The 18,808-nt window shown below is 41.3% G+C and overlaps 4 protein-coding genes across 5 annotated transcripts; 2 read left to right on the top strand and 2 right to left on the bottom strand.

The window, feature by feature from the left end:
* The first annotated feature begins 1,340 nt into the window (after window positions 1-1,340).
* On the top strand, window positions 1,341-5,490 carry zdhhc22 (zDHHC palmitoyltransferase 22). Of its 2 annotated transcripts, none has more exons than XM_087779944.1 (3): window positions 1,341-1,453; window positions 2,374-2,931; window positions 4,909-5,490. In XM_087779944.1, the coding sequence occupies exons 2-3, from the start codon at window positions 2,376-2,378 to the stop codon at window positions 5,130-5,132; spliced, it is 780 nt and encodes a 259-aa protein (XP_087636070.1). In that variant the 5' UTR covers window positions 1,341-1,453; window positions 2,374-2,375; the 3' UTR covers window positions 5,133-5,490. The 2 variants fall into 2 exon arrangements, with proteins under 2 accessions (XP_087636070.1, XP_087636069.1); XM_087779943.1 differs by having other exon boundaries at window positions 4,889-5,490.
* A 629-nt stretch (window positions 5,491-6,119) lies between these two features.
* Window positions 6,120-11,741, bottom strand: cipca (CLOCK-interacting pacemaker a). The gene is made up of 4 exons (XM_087779324.1): window positions 11,615-11,741; window positions 11,082-11,197; window positions 10,143-10,312; window positions 6,120-10,068 (listed from the first exon to the last, which is right to left on the bottom strand). The coding sequence occupies exons 2-4, from the start codon at window positions 11,185-11,187 to the stop codon at window positions 9,361-9,363; spliced, it is 984 nt and encodes a 327-aa protein (XP_087635450.1). The 5' UTR covers window positions 11,188-11,197; window positions 11,615-11,741; the 3' UTR covers window positions 6,120-9,360.
* A 550-nt stretch (window positions 11,742-12,291) lies between these two features.
* On the bottom strand, window positions 12,292-13,495 carry isca2 (iron-sulfur cluster assembly 2). The gene is made up of 4 exons (XM_087779325.1): window positions 13,383-13,495; window positions 13,068-13,224; window positions 12,782-12,897; window positions 12,292-12,705 (listed from the first exon to the last, which is right to left on the bottom strand). The coding sequence occupies exons 1-4, from the start codon at window positions 13,445-13,447 to the stop codon at window positions 12,531-12,533; spliced, it is 513 nt and encodes a 170-aa protein (XP_087635451.1). The 5' UTR covers window positions 13,448-13,495; the 3' UTR covers window positions 12,292-12,530.
* A 306-nt stretch (window positions 13,496-13,801) lies between these two features.
* Window positions 13,802-15,531, top strand: LOC148060696 (NPC intracellular cholesterol transporter 2-like). Its single transcript, XM_087779326.1, has 5 exons — window positions 13,802-13,945; window positions 14,084-14,173; window positions 14,384-14,491; window positions 14,568-14,740; window positions 15,237-15,531. The coding sequence occupies exons 2-5, from the start codon at window positions 14,092-14,094 to the stop codon at window positions 15,324-15,326; spliced, it is 453 nt and encodes a 150-aa protein (XP_087635452.1). The 5' UTR covers window positions 13,802-13,945; window positions 14,084-14,091; the 3' UTR covers window positions 15,327-15,531.
* The last annotated feature ends 3,277 nt before the right edge of the window (window positions 15,532-18,808 follow it).

The raw sequence follows: 18,808 nt of genomic DNA, 5'->3' as shown, positions 1-18,808 counted from the left end.
AGGGAGCGTCCACAAATATCCACACGCGTTTAAAATGTTTTGACTAATTAACACTCATTATAAAAAGAGAAACAGATCTGTTTTCAGTTAATATTAATAATATTATTTTGTTATTCAATTATTTAAATAAAAAAATGAAAACGTAATGTTTGAACCAAAATGTGTTTTTTTTCACAACACGAAATGTGGAAATTATTTTATTTTAAAGATCAACAGTATGAATTGAAGATGAAAACAATAGTCATACGTTTATCTTTTAAAAATTACTTGTTCATTAGAAAAAAAAGGAATAAAACTAATTTTAAGTTTAAATGACTTGTTACATTGATACATAATAATAATAATTATAATAATAATAATCTCTATTTATATAGCGCCTTTCTAGACCAGGATACCATTAAATCACATCATCCCTCTATTTAGAATATCTTCACTTTTTCTTATTTTTTGCTTTCCTTCTCTCTTAAATATTTATTAGGTTTATGTCTAAAATATGTTTTCCTAACATTATGTATATACATATGTATGTTCTTTTTTTGTTGTTGTTTTTAATTAAATGAAAAAAATGATTATAACAACAGGCCATACATTTTCTTTATTAAACTGACTTCATAAATTGTTGTAGAATTTAAAAATAATCTTGTCCTAGGATTGATTCATGGCTTTCATTTTAATTCATATAATATGTAATATTTATATTTATCGTTTTCTTCCAAAAATTCTGTCTTGTTTTGATTTGGTTCTGAAATGTATTTTAATTACATTGTAATATTTCTTTTTTTTGTTATGCATATCTCTCGGTGTGTGATTTTCATATACATCTACGGTTTCAAATATATACTTTTATTAAATTGAACCAAGACGATACAGCTATTATAATAATCATAATATGAATAACTGCCATATTAATGTATGTATCTTTTTTTTTTTTATTTGCTTTTTTATATTTTAGTTATATTCCATTTTATTCTATCGCTAATTTGATTCATTGTTTCCTGACTGATTCTACTACATAGATACTGCCACCTGCTGTATGGTTTTAGCCATCGTAGAGGATTTGACAACCTCTACGTTTAAATATTAAAATATGTTTTTTTTTTTAAAGCATATTAATTCTTAATATTTGTATGATTCTTATATTTTTATTATGATATTAATTGCATAATCTAACCTGTTCGAAAGGTTAAGTTTAAGTTTCCCAGTTTTTATCTTCTTCTCGTTCATTTGGTATCAGCCTGATGTGTCTAAAGGGTTAAATAAACTAAACAATCATGCTTTTATTTTTATTTGTTTACTTTTTAATCGATGTGAAGAAACTGATGCCGTGACGCATCCAAACCAGCAGGGGGCGCTGTCGACGGGACTAGAATGGACCAGACGCTGTTGAGGTTGAGCATCAGTCGGTTCTGAAGGAGCTCGTTCCTGCTGGAAGGACCGAACCGCTCACTCGCAGGTAAGAGACCGACACTACATTTTCTTATAGCAGGGTCGACGGGGTGACGTCATCGGCTCATTCAAAGACCCCCGGTTTGTGTTTGAGTGGATCAACAGTGAGGACGTGATGCGGTCCGGGTCAGGAGACCCCTTTGGGGGGATATTCTTGGTTCTGTCAGCGGCCCCAGAGACCAAAGACCCAGTTCAGGAGATTCTTAGAAGAACGTCTCTGTAGTTTTCTAATACAGCGATTAAATGATTGAATTAATGTTTAAATAATATGAAATATATATTATACATCTATTTATTATTATGTTTGCCAATTTATATAGTTATACCCTACCTCTAGTTTTTATCCATACTTATTTTAATTGAATATTTGTCTATTTTAAGTGAAATTTATAAATACAATCAAATATGATATTCCATCCATTTTCTATATGAATCTGTCTTGACAAATTGGTAAATAATTAAATAAAAAAGGCTTTTGTTTAAATAATTAATAATATTTATTCGTTTTCTTCACAGAACTGTTTTGTTTTGGTCCTGAAGTGTATTTTAATTTAATTTATATATTTCTTCCAACTTCTTTGAAACGCATATTTCAATTATTAGGTGTGTGATTTAAAAAGAAAATTTATTAATTTGACACAATTTATTAATTAAAAAATATACATCTAACTTGAATTGATATTTAATTCATATATTTTACAAATGTATTATTCCTTTGTATTCTCTTCAATAACTTTAAGATTTTCTTTGTTTTAAGAAAGTAGTTTCATTTTATTAGCTTCATTTGTATTCTCAGAGATAACAGATTGTATTTTTTTACAACTTATACAAGTGGAAAAATGTTTTACAATTGTATTATTTATCTTTTTTTTTACTTGGAATTTGTGCATCATTTTTAACTTCCTGTCCTGATCTTTTGTCCTCCAGAAATGTTCACCAGGATGTTGAAGCTGCGGCTCCTCAATGCTGTCGCTCCCGCCTACTTCTTCACTGCCACAGCCGCCACCTTCGTCCTGCACTTCGGCTTCTTCCTCCCGACGATCTTCCCGAGCCCAGACGCGCTGTCCGGGGGCTCCACGATAATCCACACGCTGGTCTTCCTCTTCATGATGTTCAACGCTCTGGGTAACTACATGATGACCATCAGGTATCCCGCCGCCAGCGCCAATGAGCCCGCGGTGCCGGTGTGCTCGCCGCACTGCTCCGACAAGGTGGACGCGCACTACCTGCTGAACGGCCGTCACTTCTGCAAGCTGTGCAAGAAGGTGATCCTGAAAAGGGACCATCACTGCTTCTTCACCGGGAACTGCATTGGCAACAAAAACATGCGCTACTTCATCATGTTCTGCATCTACACGTCCTGCACCTGCCTGTACTCGCTGGTCCTGGGCGTGGCCTACCTCACCGTAGAGTACCAGCTCTCCTTCGAGAACCCCCTTACCTTCCTCACCCTGCTCCCCCTCTCCACGGGATACTTTTTCATGGGTGAGTAAAATCTTCAGATCAACCTGGTCTTAGCCTGGGTCAGCCCCGGGTCTTCCTCCCTGTGGAATATCCAGGCAAAGATAATGTACACCGAGCGGTCAGGGTTGGTTTTTACAGATGTTCTAGAAAAGTCCCCCTTCTCTGTGGCTGCGTTCTGTCCTCAGCGAGTATAGTACCCTTTTTGGGGGACAGGAACAAGGGTTGTAGGGACAGGAACAAGGGTTGTGGGGACAGGAACAAGGGTTGTGGGGACAGGAACAAGGGTTGTAGGGGACAGGAACAAGGGTTGTGGGGACAGGAACAAGGGTTGCGGGGACAGGAACCAGGGTTGTGGGGACAGGAACAAGGGTTGTGGGGACAGGAACAAGGGTTGTGAGGACAGGAACAAGGGTTGTGGGGACAGGAACCAGGGTTGCGGGGACAGGAACAAGGGTTGTAGGGACAGGAACAAGGGTTGTGGGGACAGGAACAAGGGTTGTGGGGACAGGAACAAGGGTTGGGGGGACAGGAACAAGGGTTGTGGGGACAGGAACAAGGGTTGGGGGGACAGGAACCAGGGTTGCGGGGACAGGAACCAGGGTTGTGGGGACAGGAACAAGGGTTGTGGGGACAGGAACAAGGTTTGTAGGGGACAGGAACAAGGGTTGTGGGGACAGGAACAAGGGTTGTGGGGACAGGAACCAGGGTTGCGGGGACAGGAACCAGGGTTGTGGGGACAGGAACAAGGGTTGTGGGGACAGGAACAAGGGTTGTGGGGACAGGAACAAGGGTTGTGGGGACAGGAACAAGGGTTGTGGGGACAGGAACCAGGGTTGCGGGGACAGGAACCAGGGTTGTGGGGACAGGAACAAGGGTTGTGGGGACAGGAACCAGGGTTGCGGAGACAGGAACCAGGGTTGCGGGGACAGGAACCAGGGATGTGAGGACAGGAACCAGGGTTGCGGGGACAGGAACAAGGGTTGTGGGGACAGGAACCAGGGTTGCGGGGACAGGAACCAGGGTTGCGGGGACAGGAACAAGGGTTGTAGGGACAGGAACAAGGGTTGTGGGGACAGGAACAAGGGTTGTGGGGACAGGAACAAGGGTTGTGGGGACAGGAACAAGGGTTGTGGGGACAGGAACCAGGGTTGTGGGGACAGGAACCAGGGTTGCGGGGACAGGAACAAGGGTTGTAGGGACAGGAACAAGGGTTGTGGGGACAGGAACAAGGGTTGTGGGGACAGGAACAAGGGTTGTGGGGACAGGAACAAGGGTTGTGGGGACAGGAACAAGGGTTGTGGGGACAGGAACAAGGGTTGTGGGGACAGGAACCAGGGTTGCGGGGACAGGAACCAGGGTTGTGGGGACAGGAACAAGGGTTGTGGGGACAGGAACCAGGCTTGCGGAGACAGGAACCAGGGTTGCGGGGACAGGAACCAGGGATGTGAGGACAGGAACCAGGGTTGCGGGGACAGGAACAAGGGTTGTGGGGACAGGAACCAGGGTTGCGGGGACAGGAACCAGGGTTGCGGGGACAGGAACAAGGGTTGTAGGGACAGGAACAAGGGTTGTGGGGACAGGAACAAGGGTTGTGGGGACAGGAACAAGGGTTGTGGGGACAGGAACAAGGGTTGTGGGGACAGGAACCAGGGTTGTGGGGACAGGAACCAGGGTTGCGGGGACAGGAACAAGGGTTGTAGGGACAGGAACAAGGGTTGTGGGGACAGGAACAAGGGTTGTGGGGACAGGAACAAGGGTTGTGGGGAAAGGACAGTACAGTACCGGTAACCCACTCTGGGCCATTTTGGGTTCCCCAGTGATGGGTACCAAGAAATGGGTCTTGGTTGGGTCAGGTCGTCTGGTTTTCTTCTTCTTTTTCATTGTAAATTCCCTTATGAGGGTAACTACCTTAGACATACATACACAGCACAGGTCGTGAAAACACGCCATTAATGAGTCTCATTTCCTCCCCCAACAGGGTCCGTCTCGGGTCTACAGCTCTTCCTGGTCCTGATGCTCTACGTATGGCTTGGCATCGGCCTGGTCTGCGCCGGATTCTGCTGCCAGCAGGTCCTCCTGGTGGCCCGGGGTCAGACCTGGTGCCAGATGCAGAGAGGACACCTGACGGAGAGCAGGAACCCCTGGAGGGCCAACCTGAAGGACGTTTTCGGGAGCCGTTGGCTCCTCGGATTAGTCCTACCCTTGCAGACAGTGGAAAGTGACGATCCGGACGCCGCCAAACAAGACTGATGGTGGAAGTTGATAATTTGTTCTTGTGACGTAGATACTGTATTTAGTGAACATTCCGATAAGGACAGGAGCCATAACCTTATACCAGAGCTAACAGTAGACAGCGTTAGAGTGCTTTAAATTGAAACACTGCAGTAAGTTAGAGTTAAGATTGTAAGCTTTAAACAGCAGTAACTGAAGAGCTCGAGCGCTTCATGTCGTTGGATTAAAAGCCTTCATAGACGTTAAGGTGCCTTGGGAAATGGAGCAGTTGTCAGTGAAGTTTAGTAGGGAATCAGAATGAGTTAAATAATCAGGTATTGATCATAGGGGTGTCAAACTGGTCCAGAAAAGGGCAGAGATAGTGCAGGTTTTGGATCTAACCATAAGCACATATAGTTGAACCAATCAGGCGTCTGAAGACAGTCATCAATTAATTACTAAACTTCACTGACAACTGCTCCATTTGAAAATATAAGTTAAAATAAGGAGATTATCAGTCTGTATTTTTCAAACTTTGGATGATATGACAAGGTTCAGAAGAGTCCAGGACTTCCCAGAACCAGGAGCTAATCCGCTTCGTAGATTTTTGAGAAGCAATATAAAGAAAAATGTATTTTCTGTAGTTAGTGCTGCTCAGAGATTTCCCATCATGCTCTGCTCAGCACTGAACTGAGCTACTAGTTTGGTGACGTTGCTAAGGGCTAGCTAACTGATCCTCCGACTCTTTGCCACAATCTTCTTTTCTACTGAGGGGGAGATGTTGGGGGCCAATACAGGGTATCAACACAATGTGCCATAAACCAGGACATTTTGACGATGTTTGTAATGTTGCTGCTGCTGCTGTGTCAATAAAGTTTTTTTTTTTTTTTCAAAATGTTCTTCTCCAAACTAATTTTGATAAAAGATCTACCACCTCTAACTTGGAGGTGCTGATCTTCATCATTTATTGAACCAGCAAAATAAAAACAAACCAGCACTGATCTTCAATCATTTAATGATGATAAATTATTAGTCAAAGCTTCAGATACAGAAACGCACATTGAAACAACACAACAAAAACGTTTTCAATTTTAAATTAGAGAAAAAAAAATCTTCTAGGTTAAATCCAAGACTTTGAGTCATTGTGGCTTTTTCCGCTTTTTAACAAAAAAAGAAAAATCTTTGGAGAGTTTAAAAATACATTCAGTTTTTTTTTTTTTATTTTAATCCCCACAAAGCAACACAGAGTCAAAAGGCACCGCAACGTTCACATTATTTGGTCAAATACAAAAGAAATACTGCTGTGTCTTAACTCATGAAAACTCGCACAATTTTATATATATAAAAATAGGTTTCTGTGCACGACATGGAACAACATGCAATTATGATCGAAATATAAGTAGCTCAGTAAATTGATCTTTAGCACTGTGCTTTCACTCTTTAGGTTAGCATATGCACTGATAGCAATACAGTGCTAAAAGCGGATATCGCAACATTCCAATCGTTTAAAATCCAGCGACATCAGCCAAAATATTTGTAAAGCTCAAATCCAACTAAGTTAAAGATTGTAATCTTTATTAATGAGTCCTAGTACAAAGTAACGAATATCTCTTTCAATAAAATGTAGTGCAGTTAAATGCTAATATAGCTAGCTTAATATATTTTGTTATTTTTACATCAGCTTAAAGTGGTAGCATAGACTAGATTTTGATTTATCTTCTTCCGAAATAAGTCGATATGCTCGACAGAGGAACACTATCTTTTTCTACCTTAACTTCATGAACCAATTGTTGTCGTCAATGAAAGGACATGATTCGAGACACAGCGTTGACTACATCTTGAAGCTACGTTCTCTTCGACAACTCTACAAAACAATTCCAACATGGACAAAGTCAATAGCTACACGTCCATCCTTCATTTACAAGCACTATCGTTAAAAAAGATTTCCCATATTAAATACTGACGTCAAGGGACTAAGAACTGGCGCTCCAGCTAGTTTTCGACAAGCTGCCATGAAGCAAAAATATGACTTGACATCAAAAATGGAAACAATTCACTCAAAAAACGTAGCATTGAGGCATCGCGAAAAAAGCAGAATAAAACACTTGTTTAACACAGTGTTGGCCATACATGCCAAAAGCAGTGATAATGCCAGCATGCCTAAGATTAACAGCGACAATGCTATCAATGGACGAGCCAATGAAAAGATATAGAACGCATTTCTCTAACTGGACGACATGGATGGATGCTAAAGCCAACATTCCGCTCGTGGCAGCTCCGGTCACAGTTTCCCAGCGTTTTGATCAGGCAGCAAAGGGAGTTTTCAAGATTCTGAGCTTTAATAGAAATTTTGACCAGCCAAACTATGCCAAAACGTGACAAAAGTGTTTGCAATTGTGGAACATGTTTGGAACTATAGGTTACCAGGCGTTACATGATGTTTTGTCTCTGTTTTGTCGTCTGGTTTTAGATCCATCGGCTGTCGGGAACACACTAGACCTAGACATTTAATTTCCAAATCTAATCACTTGTGAGACTATAGGTCACCGCCAACCAAGACATCAAAGGAGTAGCTAGTAATGATGTTTATTTTGGGTTTCCATTGGCATTTATTGGAGGATCAATACTATGATTAGTGTATTAGAGGAATAACATTTATCTGCTATGATAATATATATAAGTTATTTCGTAAACAAACCTATACCAATAGTAGCCCTATGGGTCGCTTTGTGCTCTTGGGAGTAGTTCGAAGTAGTACTGCACAAACCCTTTTTCGAAATCTAACAGACTTTGCTGCTTACAGTCACAGTGGCGTATCAACTTGTATAATTAAAGTACAGTCTCTAACGAAAAGTTGACATCAAGAAAATTTAAAAGAAGAACTTTTAAAAAAATCCAAGATCCACTTTCTGGCCAGTGTGTTCCCCTGGGTGAAAAATAAAACGTGCTACGACATGAACGCAGTAATCGTTCCTCATTTTCTCAGCGAAAAAATAAGGCAGGCGTCGTAGCCCTCTTGTAGGTAAGTTAAGCTCCCATCTTGAATCAGCTGAGAGGCTATAGGCGAGGGTTTGAAAAGCTAGCATGCCTGGCGACTCCCGCGGGAGCCGTGAATGTGCTTTTATGCCTTTAGTAATGGACCAGCAGTTTGAACAGATCTGGGGTCTAATAGTTCTAAAACAGTTCCTCTAGGATTTTTGCAAAAAGTTGTATCTTATCGTCAAACAGAGGTACGATGGAAAACAACTGCTACGCCGTGGTCTCACTGTAGCGCACCACTACTGTACGCTCTTTAAAAGGAGTTTGTTATTGATCATGAATCCCGCGAACTCCGGGCTAAATCCAGGGCATTGACTTGTTTAAGGCGGCCCTTAGGAAATTTAAAACATTAAGTTTAGTTTACTTGTCAATTGTAACCCTCAGAGATTCAAACAAACCACCTAGATGCTAATGCTAGAATTAGCATTGAAGAATTTACTCATTTAGCCTTCTCCTTTGCTGTGTCTCAAATTGCATACTAGCGTACTCAAAGTTAGTATTTTTAGTGCGTTAATGCGTCTCAATTCTTAGTATGCGAAATTTAGTGCGCCATGCACACTAAATTGGCGTACTAAAACGCCCACAAAACTGAGTATGGTTCGATGGACACTAACCACCCTAAACGGCCGCCATCTTAGTGACGTTTTATACGGAAGTTACGTCATATATATATATATGCATAAAAATGCATATATATTCAAATACTTACATGTGTATTTTCAGCAGCAGTAAAAGGATGACATGTCTTCGGTGCTGATACCAGCTTAAATATCTCGCGAATATTTCGATTCTCATATTTTTTCTTTATTTATTTTTCCAAACTAGCAAAAGTGCTGCCAGCAGGTGGCGATAGCGTTCCAACAGCTGGTTGCAACCATCGTTAAATAAAAGTAGAAGAAGAAGCTGTCACGTCTTATCCGGTTAGTGTGTAGCAGCAGTGTTTGATTTGAGACATACTATCTGTGGAGAATTTGCGTACTAGTTAGTATGTACACTATCCTGATGCATACTAACTTCTAGTATACTAAGTGAAGTATGCGATTTGTGACACAGCACTTGATCTGTATTTAAACTTTCAACCCCATGAGTGACAAGGATGGACACGCCTACCCTAGAGGAACTGGGATATGATGCATGGTTGCTAACTTATATTAAAACTGCTGGTCTTGTACACCTCCGTGTCGCCCCTCCCCCCTGTGGTCACTCCTTGCCTGCGTCCTGCAGAGAAAGCTGCAGTTTAGTCCAGAGCTGGGGGTCTCCGCTCTCCAGCGCCAGCAGCAGCAGCTCGGTCTGCGCCTGCAGCTGCTGCAGCTGCCCTTGCGTGCGCTTGTTCTCCTTGATCAGCTGCTTGGTGCGCATTGTGATGTCCAGCAGGCCGCACTTGTTCAGGATGTAGTAGGTGTTGCTGAAGCGCTTGAGTTTGTCGTCGTCCGTGGAGACGCCGCCGTCGTCGTAGCCGTCCAAGCACATGGGACCGCCTTCCACGTCCAGCATCAACTCCTGGGGGCCCGGCTGAGTCTCCGTTCCTTGTAACGTTTGGCTGTTGATGACCTCGAATATGTCGGTGGGTTGACTCGGGGCCACCTGTGGTTGTGGGCTGAGAGAGCGGGGTTGACTGTAGTGTTGTTGTTGATGGTGGTGGTGTCGCTTGTGCTCGGACGCAGACGAACTTCCCTTCATCCTAGACGACCCGGACCTCTTAACGGGGCCGTCGCTGGGGTGCGGAGCGATTCTGGGGTACGACTTGGGGGCGGAGACCTTTTGTTGTCTGGCGTTTTCAGGGACAGTCTTTGTCGAGATGGTGCTGCAATCCTGTACCACTGGTTGAAGGAGAACCACTTGGGATTGAGGCATCGAGTCGAGGGAGGAGGGGAAGCTCCACTGCTTCTCCGCAGGAGCCTGAGTGGGCTGAACCAGAAACAACCGTTTTAAACGGTGATCCAGAATGAAAGATTTATTTTTAATTGTGTTAAGTGTCGTACCTGCTTCAGGACAAAGTTGTTCATGATGATCATTGGAGTCAAATTGCTGTAGGAACCCCCAATCAGAGCCAACTGAAGAGAAGACGGGTCCTGGACCACCATCGTCTCTTTCCTTCCTGCATCTTCAGAATCCGTCAACTCGACTGCACTCAGGTATTCCGAACTGGCATCTGATGGACAGGACAGGAATTATCATATTATACTTTCAGGTCCTTTTTAAAAATTGCTTGAGCGGTTCTTAACATTTACCTGGAGTGATAATAATAGCCTGTCAAGACCAGGTAAGCTTCAGATCACTTAATAAATACTGGGCTTGTAATGGTTCAGCATTATTAAGTTTGGTATTTGACACTACAAAAACAAGGCAGTAAGTAAGTAAGTAAGTAATTTTTATTTGTATAGCGCTCTTCCAGACCAGGGTCACAAAGTGCTTAAACAATCAAAACAATATTCAATAAAGTATATACTTTAAAGGTCAAGATAACACTGAGAACAACACAGGAGTTCCAGAAAATCAAGGAAAAGCCTGAACAAATAAAAATGTCTTGAGATGTTTCTTGAAGGTGTCAGTAGATCCATCAAGCGTAAAGAGAGAGGAAGATCGTTCCAAAGCTTAGGAGCAACCGCCTGGAAGGATTTCTCTCCTCTGGTTCTGAACCGTGTGCGTGGAACCAGTATCAGTATGTCTATATATGTAAATGAAAACCTTTTTGATGATCACAAACCAGAACAAAAAAACAAACGATTGTAATATGTTGAATAACCCAGAATAAAAGGCAAATATTTCTCACTTGCACTTTTATTTAGTGTTGTCTCAAATGCTTTGTTTTGAAATGGCATTAATAATTGTTCATATAGATAAAGTGACCGATTGTTTCCAGTAATATTGTTTTTTTAATTATAAATGAAATATTTAAGTATATTTAAGCGTGCTATTACCTGAGAATCCAGAGTCTCGCTCCAGGTCCGACTTTGAAGTCCCAAGATATGTTAACCTGTTGAAAAATTGTGGTTGACATCTGTCTGGTATCCTGTAGTTACTCATGACGACTCTTCTGAAAATAGAAATAAAGAAAGATTAAACTGATGTTGACAATGGAAAAACACGATTGTAAACACCAACCCAGATCAGCTAAAGGAATCCCCTGCAATAAAGACGATACGTTTTCAAATTCCTGTCGCATTTTTCATGTCAAATATTGTTATTTACGAGTCAAATTGAATGAAGGATTTCACGCCATTTACTTACGTCAGCGACACGATGATACAGAACGAAGTACGAACAATTTAATTGATTTATAGTTGTAAAAAAAAAGATATATCGTCATAAAATGTGGAAACGCGTATTTGTCATTTAGCGTGGATATCGCGTGTCGCTAGCAGGCGTGATGCTAGCTGCTAACTGGAGTTTGTTGCCAGGCCAACGCAGTTACGTCACTCTCCTCGTTTCCGTTTTCTATGGACAAACTCACCAATTTGATGAACCTCTGGTTGAAATAATCGTTATATGAGCGATTTTCCAGGAGAATTGCTCGGCCCAAAACAGGCAACGGACCTGTAAACAACCACGAATTTTCTTCTCTTTCTTTGACGTAAGCGTCAAGAGCGCAGTACTGCGTCTCAGTGGAGGCCCGACGGTACTGCACAAACAAAACAATACATTATGAAAGCAAAATGCTAATAATAGCATTAACAAAAAATCGAGGAGAAAACATCTGGTTCTAGTGCCGTACCCTAAAATTACAAGACAAATTCAGTAACGTGCTGACATGAACAATATTTTTTTTTATTTAGGTTTCGATAGTTCCATCGATTGTTACCAGTACAATATTCTTATTCAGTATTGATTTTGGATTCAATCCTACAATATAATCCCATTTTTATTGTCTCCTAGTGTGCCATAAAACTGTTAGTACGTAGCAAAGGTCCGAAACATCATTGAGATCAAATATTGGTAATGGTGGGTTGCGACCAAGAGAGTAAGTAAGTAATTTTTATTTGTATAGCGCTTTTCCAGACCAGGGTCACAAAGCGCTTAAACAATCAAAACAATATTCAATAAAGTATATACTTTAAAGGTCAAGATAAAACTGAGAACACAACAGGAGTTCCAGAAAATCAAGGAAAAGCCTGAACAAATAAAAACGTCTTGACTCATTGATCCACTTTATTAATTCAAGAAAATAAATACAGATGAATATTTCTCATATTTACATATATTTTACTGGATAGTTGTGTAAAACGTCACCTGTAAGTCCACATTATGACTATTTCGTTATGACTATTAAACAAAAAGCATATTAACATATTTTCTGAGACACAAAATTGATGATTTCTGGGAGAAAAAACTGTGAATGTCATGATTGTATTTGAAAAAGTAGCTGCTGCTCATAATTTGACAGAGAAGGAGCTGCCGCAGGAGCAACCATGGTCCGCTTGAGGATTCTTCAAGACCTGGAACGACGACCGGATAAGCTCCTGGCCGAAGTCCACGGTGGATCCTTTAACATACTCCAGACTGTCCTGGTCCACGATGATGCCCACTCCGCCTTGTTCGAACACCCTTAGAGTGCAGAAAGAGAGTTGAAAATGAGTGACTGTGGAAATGAATGATAATACTCTGTGAGATGAGAGGTCACCTGTCGTCTTCGTTCCTCTTGTCGTCAACGGAGAACTTGTACTGGAAGCCAGAGCAGCCACCTCCTTCCACGTGGATCCTCAGGTACTCACCCTTTACCATGATCTCACCAAGTCTCTGGATCACATGAGAAAGAAAATTGAACATTTATACATACATATACATTTTAATTTGGATGAATATATTTGGTGCCGATGTCCATGTTTTTGTCTTCATTTCTAACGTACACATAATCCATTTTGACACACGCACAGCTACTCATCCTGGGGGTGACGTCACTATCTCACCTTGACACAGGACTCTGTGAGTTGAACCCCGTCTTCAGTCGGCTGGTAGCTCAGAGATGTGCAGAAACTTCGGGACGTGTTGATGTTTCGGAGTCTCGGTAAAGATGGTGGGTCGTGATGCCTGACATGTTTGTTGACAGACAGCAGTTTCGACACTCTGAAGGGAGAAGTTGATGTTTTATTGACAAAATAATGGCTGACAACAACATCGCGGCGTCACTGTAGTTACCGCTTCAACAAAGCGCTAGACTTTTTTTTTTAATGGTTTTGTTGTTGGGGAACATTAAACGATGACGAAATGAAGCGTTACGTTACCTAAACATGCCCAAAACAGTTGTCTTGGATACAGACGACATTACTCTTCTAGCGGCCAGTGACATCTTTCATAACAAAACTAGCGGAAGTCCCGCCCTGATAGCGAAGAAGTGTAGGACGAGGGCTTTCATTGGATAGCATTACTGCCGCTCAAAGCCAACACGCCTTTTAATTTCGTAGCGTCACTTGATTCGTCAATAATAATGTCAGTCACACTTGTTGTCGACGTTAAAAATTTAACCAAACGTTGTCTTTCAGGCGAAAAATATCATACAGTTTTAATTTAAAATAAAATAAATTATAGATTTTTTTTGTCTCTATGATACAATTTTTTTTTTTGTTGTTGTTGGATAAAATTAGTTTTTATTTTTGTAATTTGTATTTACGAATGATCACGCCCCTGTCAGTCAACACTCGGGGGGGTAGTTGGCGACTATAAAAATGCGTGGCTTTCGTCCCGTGACGGAAGAGAACGAAGGTGCTGAGGCGGAGGAGCAACAAGGGAAGTTTGTCAATCGTCACAAACACACGATCGACTCAACAACGTATCATAGACCTCAAAGGTACGTATATTTAGTATAAATTACGGTCTGCGTCGCTGCTTTGTTTTTACGCAACTTAAAAATCACGGAGCTTTTCCATCAAACCGGTTTACAGTGAAAAGTGGCTTCGTTTCTCTTACACGTTATTGTGATTCGCAGGTGAGAAAATGGATTTGCGATCTGGACTTTTGCTCGTTTCCTGTCTGATTGGACTCACCTGTGCGATACCGGTGAAATTCGCCGACTGTGGTAAGTGTTTCCTGCTTTAATGCGACACTATTAGGAGCTGCTAAAAAGTGTTTGTAATTTAATTTCTTAACTTGAATTGAAAAATGGTTAAACACTTGAGCTTTAATATTAAATGTAATTTTTATTTTTTTTTAAAAAAGGAAGTTAAAAACCGGGTGGCTATGACGTCATCTTCACACCAGCTGATTATGTCAATGCGTCTCTGTTCAGGATCATCAGCTGGTAAAGTCTCCACAGTGGACATCAGTCCTTGCTCCAGTCTGCCGTGTCCTCTCCATAAAGGACAGTCCTACACGGTCAACGTGACGTTCAGCAGCGGTCAGTTTCCTAAAAAAAAAGAAGAAAAGAAGTGTGAATTGGCTTTTGTTAAAGTGTCATGTTTTTGCCCATATAGGTGTTGCCAGCCAGTCGAGCAAAGCCATCGTCCACGGGATCATCGCCGGTCTGCCGGTCCCCTTCCCCATCCCCGTCGATGACGGCTGCAAGTCAGGAATCCAGTGTCCCATCAAGAGCCAGGAGACCTATCACTACGTCACCACCCTTCCTGTCAAGGAGTTGTACCCTACGGTATTTATCTTTTAACTTTTCTGTTCCTTCCCCTTACCGCTTTTAAACATTGAAAAAACTGGGTAATATCTCAAAGCATGTAAATGCGTGTCATTAAATGTTTTTAATATTTTAAATTGACTGCATTAAACGCATATCAAACCGTTCTCCCCCCCCCCCCCTATATTTATCATGAAATATGCAATTTTAATATTTTTAGTCTTTTCACAATCTATGGAAAGTGATATTACAAAGTCTTATTAATGATGATGTAATGTGTATAAACCTAAATAAAAGTCAACTGAAGGAAAGGAAAGTCTTAAAACTAAAGCTAGTTTGACTCTACTGTCTCTTCAAGAATGAAGGCTAGAGGAAATGAAATGATTCTATGTTATAACTTGCATACTTTTGTTTTTCTCTTTGACCCTTTGTGATGCAAAAGGTTTATTTTGTCTTTATTTAAAAGACGACTTCTGCTTAAAGATTTTTCACTTCCTGTAAAACTGTCTATTTTCAGATGAGGCTGGTGGTGGTGGAGTGGGAACTGAAAGATGACAAAAGTGAAGACTTGTTCTGCATCAAGTTCCCCATCAGTATTGTGTCTTAGACTTCTCAGTACCTCCTGGCAGGTGTTGCTCCTTTAAGAATGCAGGGATGAACAAATAAAAAAAAGTCAACCTTTGATTTCAAAGGTGAGATCCACTTCTGTGGTCACTTAACACTGTAACAACTAATGTTTCCTTCAATAGTTTTTGTAATTCTCATGTTTGTACTTGTCACTTTTGGAAAATAAAACTATGATTGGAAAGTTATTTGTCTGTTTTCTGTAGAGAAATAATTGATCAGTTAAGATGACATGTGCAATGTATTCTTAGAACAAACTTGGCCTTATAACTGGACTCTTATGACAATTTGTCCAAGAGTCTACTTGGCTTGCTATCGACCCTTGTGAAACGCAGGTTAAACTTCATTGCACTTTTTTTCTTTCTGTGCGGTGAATTAACTTTTACATTTTTAACTTTGGATTTACGAGTGACACCCATCAGTGAACACTAAAGAGGAATTTGACGACTAATAAAAATGAGTTTTATTCGAGCAGGCTTTTCCTTGATTTTTCTGAAACAACTGTGGTGAACTAGCGAAGCCAGCAAGAGTAGTCTGCATTCCTGGGGCCAGAGCGGGCGACATTGAATCAAATTTAAAGCTGCTGGCTAAAGCTAAACATAAATACAGTAAGATAATTATTCATGTCGGCAGCAACGACATCCGATTACGTCGCTCGGAGGTCACCAAGGTGAACGTTCAGTCGGTGTGTGCATTTGCACGAACAATGTCGGACTCCGTAGTGTTCTCTGGACCCCTTCCCAATATGGCCAATGATGATATGTTTACTCGCTATTCATCATTTAATCGCTGGTTGTCGGAGTGGTGCCCCACAAATGGGGTTGGCTTTGTTAACTGGAAAACCTGGTCTGCTTAGGAGAGACTGCATCCATCCCACGTTGGAAGGAGCATCTCTCTTGTCTAGCAGTGTTGAGAGTTTTAGTGTAACGTGACTCAGAGCACAGATCAGAAGGCAGAACTGCAGTCTTCCACACTCTTCTGCCCTTCTCCCACAACAGCCACCCGCCTTTAACCGCATAGAGAGGGTGAATCTGACCCGCTTAATAAAACCAAGTAAAAATGTCAGTAGAAGAGCTGGTAAAGAAAATCTAATTCAAATAAATCTAAATCAAATAAATACTACCATTGTAGGGGACAGGAGAATTAAGTGTGGATTGTTGAATATCCGATCCCTGTCCTCAAAAGCTGCACTAATTAATGAACTTATATCAGATAAAACCATTGACTTATTCTGCTTAACCGAAACCTGGCTGTCTATAGATGATTACGTATCTTTAAATGAATCAACACCACCCAGCCACACTAACTTTAATGCCCCTCGACGCTCTGGTCGAGGAGGTGGAGTCGCAGCCATCATCAACTCATGTCTGTCAACCTTTACTAGACCACAATGTGATTTCAACTCTTTTGAAAGTTTTATACTTAGCATATCTAATACAACCTTGAGATCAGGTCAGTCACTTCTCTTTGTTGGAGTCTATCGTCCCCCTGGACCTTATTCTGAATTCTTGTCTGAGTTCCCTGAGTTCTTGACCAGCCTGGTGCTTAAATCAGATAAAGTGATTATTGTTGGTGACTTTAACATCCATGTTGATATGGTCCATGATAGCTTAGCTAACAGGTTTAACTCTATCCTGGAGTCATTTGGTTTCTCTCAGTACGTACATGAACCGACTCACTGTTTTAAGCACACATTAGATCTTGTCCTAGCATATGGACTTGATATTAAAAATGTTATTGTCTCTCCTCAGAATTCAGTTCTTTCTGACCATCAATTAATAACCTTTGATTTAATTTTAAAAGACCCAAGTCTACAGAGCAGGAGCACTCTCAAAAGATGTCTGTCTGAAAGTGCCGTTACCAAGTTTATGGAAACAATTCCCTCAGTGCTCAGTAAAATGCCTAGCCTCAGTGTGTCAAGAAACTCTACCCATAGTCACCCCGACATTGATAACTTTGTGGGCAGTTTTACAGACTCGTTGCATAATACGCTTGACTTAATCGCACCACTAACTCAAAAGACTGTTAACAGAAGTAGTCTTGCTCCCTGGTATACTCAGGAAACACGTAAATTAAAACAGGATTCTATACGACTAGAGAAGAAATGGCGTTCATCAAAACATAATGAATTCTACCAGGACTGGCAGGATAAGTTAAAAATATACAAGGCATCTCTTCGGAAAGCCAGAGCCAGCTATTACTCATCACTTATAGAAGCAAATAAGAATAACCCCAAGTTCTTATTCAGCACTGTAGCCAGGCTGACACGGAGCCATCAGTCCATTGAGCAGTCCATCCCTCCTCATCTCAGTAGCAGTGACTTCATGAACTTTTTTAATGAAAAAATTGTAACTATCAGAGGAAAGATTCAAGACCTCCTAGATTCTTCTAATACAACCAGTGCAGCCTCACCGGTCACAGACACTATGACTGATACATATTTTGACTCCTTTCTACCAGTGAGTCCTCGACAGCTGTCCCAGGTTGTTTCCTCCTCAAAGTCCACAACATGTCTTCTCGATCCTATTCCCACATGGCTACTTAAAGAACTGTTCCCCTTACTTAGCACTTTCATACTGAACATTATTAACTTGTCAATGACATCAGGCTATGTGCCTCAGATTTTGAAGTAGTTGCAGTAATTAAACCTCTGCTTAAAAAACCCACTCTCGGTCCAGAGGTCCTCACTAACTACAGGCCTATCTCTAATCTTGTCTTCATTTCAAAACTTCTGGAGAAAGTGGTAACAAGTCAGCTCTGTGATTATCTCCAGGACAATGATCAATTTGAGGTGTTTCAGTCTGGTTTTAGGGAACACCACAGCACAGAGACCGCCCTGGTAAAAGTAAGTAACGACCTACTGATGGCCTCTGATCAGGGCCATGTTTCAGTTCTTGTTCTTCTAGATCTCAGTGCTGCATTTGACACTGTCGACCACCAAATCCTTCTACAGAGGCTAGAAAACCATATAGGCATTTGTGGAACTGCTCTTAACTGGTTTAAATCTTACCTGTCCGATAGAACGCACAATGTACATGTCAACGACCTCTCATCGACACACACTAAGGTCAGCTATGGTGTCCCACAAGTTTCTGTTCTTGGTCCAATACTATTCACAATCTATATGCTCCCACTAGGGGACTTGATTAGAAGACACTATAAACTTTCACTGTTATGCTGATGACACCCAACTTTACTTGTCCATGAAGCCAGATGAAAGAAATCAGCTAACACAACTACAATCCTGTATTACAGATATCAAGTCCTGGATGACCAAAAACTTCCTCCTACTGAACTCGGAAAAGACTGAGGTTTTACTAGTTGGTCCGCAACATCTCAGACAGTCATTAACTACTGATCTAGCTTTACAAAATGGACTTGCTCCTGCTACTAGCACCACTGTAAAGAATCTGGGTGTATGCTTTGACGAGGACTTGTCATTTAACTCACACATAAAACAAATCT

Source organism: Callionymus lyra, chromosome 18 (assembly GCF_982586985.1).
Source record: "Callionymus lyra chromosome 18, fCalLyr1.hap1.1, whole genome shotgun sequence".
NCBI classification, from domain to species: domain Eukaryota; kingdom Metazoa; phylum Chordata; class Actinopteri; order Syngnathiformes; family Callionymidae; genus Callionymus; species Callionymus lyra.
Note: the sequence above shows the minus strand (reverse complement) of the source record. Positions and strands in the feature narration are given on the sequence as shown.

Coding starts and splice junctions, on each gene's coding strand:
- zdhhc22 (XM_087779943.1), top strand. CDS start 2,376: ATGTTCACCAGGATGTTGAAGCTGCGGCTCCTCAATGCTGTCGCTCCC. Junction 2,932..4,888: donor CACGGGATACTTTTTCATGG/GTGAGTAAAATC, acceptor CTCCCCCAACAG/GGTCCGTCTCGGGTCTACAG.
- cipca (XM_087779324.1), bottom strand. CDS start 11,187: ATGAGTAACTACAGGATACCAGACAGATGTCAACCACAATTTTTCAAC. Junction 10,313..11,081: donor GCGAGACTCTGGATTCTCAG/GTAATAGCACGC, acceptor CCTGTCCATCAG/ATGCCAGTTCGGAATACCTG. Junction 10,069..10,142: donor ACAACTTTGTCCTGAAGCAG/GTACGACACTTA, acceptor TTTCTGGTTCAG/CCCACTCAGGCTCCTGCGGA.
- isca2 (XM_087779325.1), bottom strand. CDS start 13,447: ATGTCACTGGCCGCTAGAAGAGTAATGTCGTCTGTATCCAAGACAACT. Junction 12,898..13,067: donor TCACAGAGTCCTGTGTCAAG/GTGAGATAGTGA, acceptor CATGTGATCCAG/AGACTTGGTGAGATCATGGT. Junction 12,706..12,781: donor AAGAGGAACGAAGACGACAG/GTGACCTCTCAT, acceptor CTGCACTCTAAG/GGTGTTCGAACAAGGCGGAG.
- LOC148060696 (XM_087779326.1), top strand. CDS start 14,092: ATGGATTTGCGATCTGGACTTTTGCTCGTTTCCTGTCTGATTGGACTC. Junction 14,174..14,383: donor GGTGAAATTCGCCGACTGTG/GTAAGTGTTTCC, acceptor GTCTCTGTTCAG/GATCATCAGCTGGTAAAGTC. Junction 14,492..14,567: donor CAACGTGACGTTCAGCAGCG/GTCAGTTTCCTA, acceptor TTGCCCATATAG/GTGTTGCCAGCCAGTCGAGC.